Source organism: Mobula birostris, chromosome 5, assembly GCF_030028105.1.
Source record: "Mobula birostris isolate sMobBir1 chromosome 5, sMobBir1.hap1, whole genome shotgun sequence".
Classification (NCBI taxonomy): domain Eukaryota; kingdom Metazoa; phylum Chordata; class Chondrichthyes; order Myliobatiformes; family Myliobatidae; genus Mobula; species Mobula birostris.
In genome coordinates, this window is record NC_092374.1 from 188,332,358 (window position 1) to 188,338,357 (window position 6,000).

The 6,000-nt window shown below is 41.9% G+C and overlaps 1 protein-coding gene across 3 annotated transcripts in view; it reads right to left on the minus strand.

Moving 5' to 3' along the window:
* Window positions 1-2,334, minus strand: part of LOC140198142 (uncharacterized) — a 188,439-nt gene extending 186,105 nt beyond the window's left edge. For all 3 annotated transcript variants that reach the window (XR_011886108.1, XM_072259107.1, XM_072259106.1), the window contains exon 1: window positions 2,169-2,334. Coding sequence is in view for 2 of the 3 variants with exons in the window: in XM_072259107.1 (XP_072115208.1) it covers window positions 2,169-2,217 (49 nt within the window). In the remaining variant the exon portion in view is untranslated. The remainder of the gene's footprint in view (window positions 1-2,168) is intronic.
* Between the last annotated feature and the right edge of the window lie 3,666 nt (window positions 2,335-6,000).

Genomic DNA, 6,000 nt, shown 5'->3' on the forward strand with positions numbered 1-6,000 from the left:
TACCTGTCCTTTCCTAATATTATCTTCCAAACATAAAACTAAATCCAATGTCATTCTACCCTTCCAAAATTTGCTCTGACAAAATGCTGTACCGTCTTTTTTCCAAAATACATTCCATAAATTTATACAAGTAGGATGTAAGTGGTATTGGTCTATAACAAAAGGATCCAACGGGAGTTTTCCAGGTTTTAGAATAGGTATTACTGCCATTTTCCATGAGGAGGGAAAATGGCCTAAATTCCAAATGTGGTTCATAATTTTTAATATTATCTTGAGAGTTGTCGGGCATATGTTTAAAACATTAAATAATATGTATCATCCTCTCCTGGAGCTGTCTGATCTGTACTATTAATAGCTTTCTTAAATTCACACCAACAACATCACTAATACTATCATTGTTACAGCTAGCTTCCAACACATCAGGGTATTCACTTGGAACCTCATCCCTACATTATTTAGACACTTCACTTAAATTATCTTGATTATGAATTGCAGCAAATGACTGAGCCGTAATTCAATTCTATTTCAGTAACAATCATATTACTTACTTTAATCAATACTGGAATGTTATTAGCCCAATGAATAAGCCCCATTTTTTAATCATTCCCCAGACATCTCCAAGTTTAATATCCCTTCCAATACTATCACAATAAGACCTCCAGTAAACCTTTTTCACAGCCTTCACTACTTTCATCACCACAGCCTGTGCCCGCTTATACTTAATAAGGTCACTTGAAGAGTGATACTACTTATCTTTCTTAAATGCCTTACTTCTCTCCCTAATTGCCACTGCACACTCTCTAATCCATCATGGTACAACCTTTCTCCTATTAAATACCCTTTTTAATAAGTATAACTTCCACTGCAGTTTAATGAATAATGTGACATAACCTTTCATTGCAGAAATCCACATCATCCTCAACATTCAGCCCTGACAGACGTTCATCACTTAAAATCTTAAACTTCTCCCAATTTACTTTACCAAAATTCCACCTCCTAAAATTGGCTTTCCATCTCCTATATAGATCCAAATACAAGCTTATAAATATAGGAAAATGATCACTTCCCTATGTTACAATATAATCCTGGAAGGAAAAATTAAATGTGTAACAATCACATTTCCCGAAAAAATATATCAGGTGAATTTGATAAATCAAATAAATTTCTTAAAGTCTTAACCATTCGAAATCAGGTTTCTTGCATTCCACTGCAATATTTTAAGCCCATTATGTAACTTCACAAGGAGAGAAATACAAATACCCCACCCCCCATCAAAGCTTCATTTTACAGTTTCCCGCGTAACATCCGTTATCAGTTATTTTCAGAGACCTCCAGAACAAGTTTAATTTTCTCAGTGCCACCAGATGTCTGAGCAGTACAATTCACCACATTTGTTATGAACATCACAAACTTCATTTTATCAATTAGTAATGTATCTTTAGTAAGATAAGTATGATGCTGGCGTATTGCTTCTGACTTCACATTCTGTTCTCTGGTAATAACTTATAAAAGTTTGGTTTAACTTTTTGCAAGGCATGGCATCTATGAAAAAGAGTAGTCCTGCTGAACGGTTTCGGACGGACCTGTATTCTCTTTGGCCGATTTTAACTTTTTAGTTAAATTTATTGATAGAAGGCTATTCCAGGTCAAATTTAAACAATACCCTGAAGTCTTCTTTATTTTCCAAAATATCCCGCCCTTCCTCTCCACCACTTGAAATCATTCCAATATTGTTTCTCTTTTTTTTTCCGTTTTCCAGATCTAAATTCAACTTCATTCCGACCTCCTGCCGCCAACCCTCCTATCCTCCCCACTACCGGAACCGGTACTATTCCCCAACATCCCCACTCCATTCACAGCGAGTGCCACACGGCCGAGACCCTCATTCAGTAGCCCAACATCGTGTTTGCGGCCCCCCAAACCCGGAACTGGCGCGGTCTGGAGCATACGCACTGCGCCGGGCATCGCGGAAGTTAACGGTTCCGAGCACAGGATCGAGGAATTGTCCCTGAATCCCGGTTTCTCATGTTTCTATGAACCGTCCCGAGTCCCAGCTTCCCACGTCTCTGTAAATCGTCCCTGAATCCCACTTTCCCATGTTTTTATGAACCGTCCCGATTCCCGACTTCCCACGTCTCTGTGAACCCTCCCGAATCCCGGCCCCTCACCTTTCGCGTTAACCACAACGAGCACGAACTGGAGAACGAGTAACAACATGTCTGAGTGCCGAGCAGGAGCCGAAACTCCCAGTCTATTGAGGGACGTTTCCAGAGTCTCAGGTTCCTCCGACCGGCACCTCGAATAAGCCGGGATCCTCAACCCTCCAGGACCGGGACACCGACTGACGGAGATCGAGCTAACCGGAATCTACAGCAAAAGGAAATGGTAAACGTCAAACTCGAGGTGTGGTGCACACTCAATGTGAAATTGAAATACTAAATTCAGTCTTATTCGGACAACGTGCAGTATATTATTAGAAAAAAAGATCTCGACCCTGCTCTGCCATTCAGTTATATCATGCCTGATGTACGGTGGCCATACATCCTTTAGTTCCCCGTAATATCTAGAAAATTCACACTTCAACGCAGGAAACAGAGAATTCCAACATGTCAATATTGTGTACATGATATGTCCCATCATTATCCAAAGTACTCATGTCAAGGTTCACAATTCAGGACTTCCTTACTTTCCGTCTCACTTAAATAACGCCACCCTAAGACATAAGAGTAGAATTAGGCCATTAGGCCCGTCGAGTCTACTTCACCATTCAATCATGGCTGATCCTTTTATTCCCTCCTCAGCCCTACTCCCCGGCCTTCTCCCCCTGACTTTTGATGCTGTGTTCAATCAAGATCCTATCGAACTCTGCCTTAAGTATACCCAACAACATGGTCTCCACAGCTGTCTGTGGTAATAAATTCCATAAATTCCCCCTCTTCTGGCTAAGAAATTTCTCTGCATCTGTTTTCAATGGACACCCCTCTGTCCTGAGTCTGTGTCCTCTTGTCCTACACACCCCAACAAGGGAAACATTCTTTCTACATCTATTCTGTCTAGTCCTTTAAACGTTTGAAAGCTTTCAATAAGATCCTCCCACCCCCATCCTTCTAAATTCCAGCAAGTACAGACCCAGAGCTATCAAACTTTTCCTGTATAACCCCTTCATTCCTGGAATCATCCTTGTGAACGTCCTCTGAACCCTCTCCAATCACAGCATATCTTTTCATTGCTCAAAACTGTTCATAATACTCAAGGTGAGACCTCAACAGTGCCTTATAAACCCTCAGTATCACATCCCTGCTCTTGTATGCGAGACCTCTTGAAATAAATGCTAACATTGCATTTGCCTTCCTCACCAGTAACTCAACCTGCAAGTTAACCTTGAGGGTGTTCTACACAAGGGTTCCCAAGTCCCTTTCAATCACAGGTTTTTGGATTTTCTCCATGTAGAAAATAGTCCGCACATTTATTTCTACTACCAAAGTGCATGACCATAATTCTCCAACAGTGTATGTCATTCGTCACTCTCTTGCCTACTCTGCTAATCTAAGTCCTCCTGCATCCTACATGTTTCCTCAATACTACCTGCCCCTCCACCAATCTTCGTATCATCTGCAAACTTGGTAACAAAGCCATCTATTCCATCATCTAAATCATTGATATACAGTGCATAAAGAAGCGGTCCCAACTCCAGCCTCTGTGGAACACCATTGGTCACTGGCAGCCAACCAGAAAAGGGTCCCACTCACTGCATCCTTCTAATCAGCCAATGCTCTAATCATGCCAGTAACTACTCTGTAAATAGGTCATGTCTGTTTCCATTCTGTCTGCAGGAGCCATTCTAGAATATGAAATATTTTGAATATCCAGAATATGTACATACAAAATATCAAGTCAATGGGTTTTAATAATTTCCTACACCAAACTTCTCTGTGTCCTTCAGCGGTGGTGGGAGCTGCTGAAGGACAGCCAGCTATTGCTCCTTTCGAGGCAGGACATTTCTGTACCTTATATGTGCCGTAAAGAGACATCCTCCAACCACTTTCTTGACTTCAGTGACAGCATCCCACAGTAAAATATCCTGGCCAGAAATACAACAATGTCTGCCTTATTCTGAGTTGAGGTACAGGCTCACATCTCCCCTAAGTTGTGGGTTTGACAAGGTATTTGACAAGGACCCCCATGGGAGGTTGGTCAAGAAGATTGTCACTTGGCATTCAAGATGAGGTGGGAAATTAGATTAGATATTTGCGTCATGGGAGAAGCCAGTGAGTGGTAGTAGGTGGTTGTGTCTCTGACTGTGACTAGCAGTGTGCCACAGGGATCGGAGCTGAATCCATTGCTGTCGTCATCTACATCAACGATCTGGATGATAATGTGCTTAACTAGATCAGCAATTTTGGGGATGACACAAAGATTGGGGGTGTAGTGAATTGTATGGAAGACTATCAGAACTTGCAGCTAGATCTGACCAGAAAGTGGGCCGAAAAATGCCAGGTGGAATTTAATGTAGACAAGTATGAGGTGTTGCACTTTGTGAGGACCATCCAGAACCTGCACGGTGAATGGTAGGACTCTGAGGATTGCAACAGAACAAGCATCTATCAATACAGATCCATAATTCCTTGAAAGTGGTTGCACATGTAGATAGGGTCATAAAGAAAGCTTTTGGCACATGCCCTTCATAAATCAATGTATTGAGTACCGCAGTTGGGATCACAAACAAGAGAAAATCTGCGGATGCTGGAAATCTAAGCATCACATCCAATGCTGGAGGAACTCGGGTTATGTTGAAATTGTTTAAAACATTGGTGAAGCCTAACTTTAAGTATTATGTGCAGTTTTGGATACCTACCTATAAGAAAGATGTAAATAAGATTGAAAGAGTACAGGAAAAATTAACAAAGACATTCCTGTTCGTGAGGACCTGAGTTATAGGGAAAGGTTGATTAGGTTAGGATTTTAAATAGGGTAAATGGAAAAAAAATGTTTAAGGGGAACAGGAGGGGGAACTTTTGCACTCAGGATAGTGAGACTATGGAATGAGCTGCCAGCACAAATGGTGGATGCAGGTTCAATTTCAACATTTAAGAAAAATTTGGATAGGTATCTTGATAGAACGGGTATGGCGGGCTATGGTCTGGGAGCGGATCGATGGGACTAGTCAGATTAATGGTTTCGCATGGACTAGATGTGCTGAAGGGGCTGTTTCTGTGCTGTAGTGTTCTATGACTAACACAAGCAACAATAGAACAACAGCAAATCAAGCCCCTTTCTTCTCTCAATGATACAGACCAGATGGGGCTCCGGTTACCTGTGGCTCAATGGGCAGCACACTCATCTCTGAGTCAAAGTGTCGTAAATTTGAGAAACAGTCGAGAGATGTATTTATTTATTTATTTAGTGACGCAGCGCAGAAGAGGCCCTTCGAGCGTCACAACCCCAGCAACCCCTGACAACTCCAATTTAACCGTAACCTGACCATGAGATAATTTACAATGACCAATTAACCTACCCGTATATCTTTGGACCGTGGGAGGAAATTGGAGCACCCAGGGGAAACCCACGCATTCCATGGGGAGGACGAACAGACCCTTTACAGAATTGGCTCTGTCGATTTTTCAAGTTGGTGAGTAACAAGAAAATAGGAGCAGGAGTCAGTCCTTCGGCCCATCAAGCCTGCCCCACCATTCAGTATGATTGATGTGGTCTCCTCTTCCTTGGCAGTTTTATATCACCATAAGTACTCAGATCTTCAACAAAATTAACTACTTGCTCATTGAATGCTATGCTACCGTGCTGTTCCCTTATAACTATATCCTTCATTCAGAATGAAGATATTACCATAAGAAATAGTAGGAGAATTAGGCCATTCAGTCCGTCAAGTCTGCTCCACCATTCCATCATGGCTGATCCTGGATCCCACTCAACCCCATGTATTATGGTCCCCTGACCGATCAGGAAACTGTCAACTTCCGCCTTAAGTATATGCATGGACTT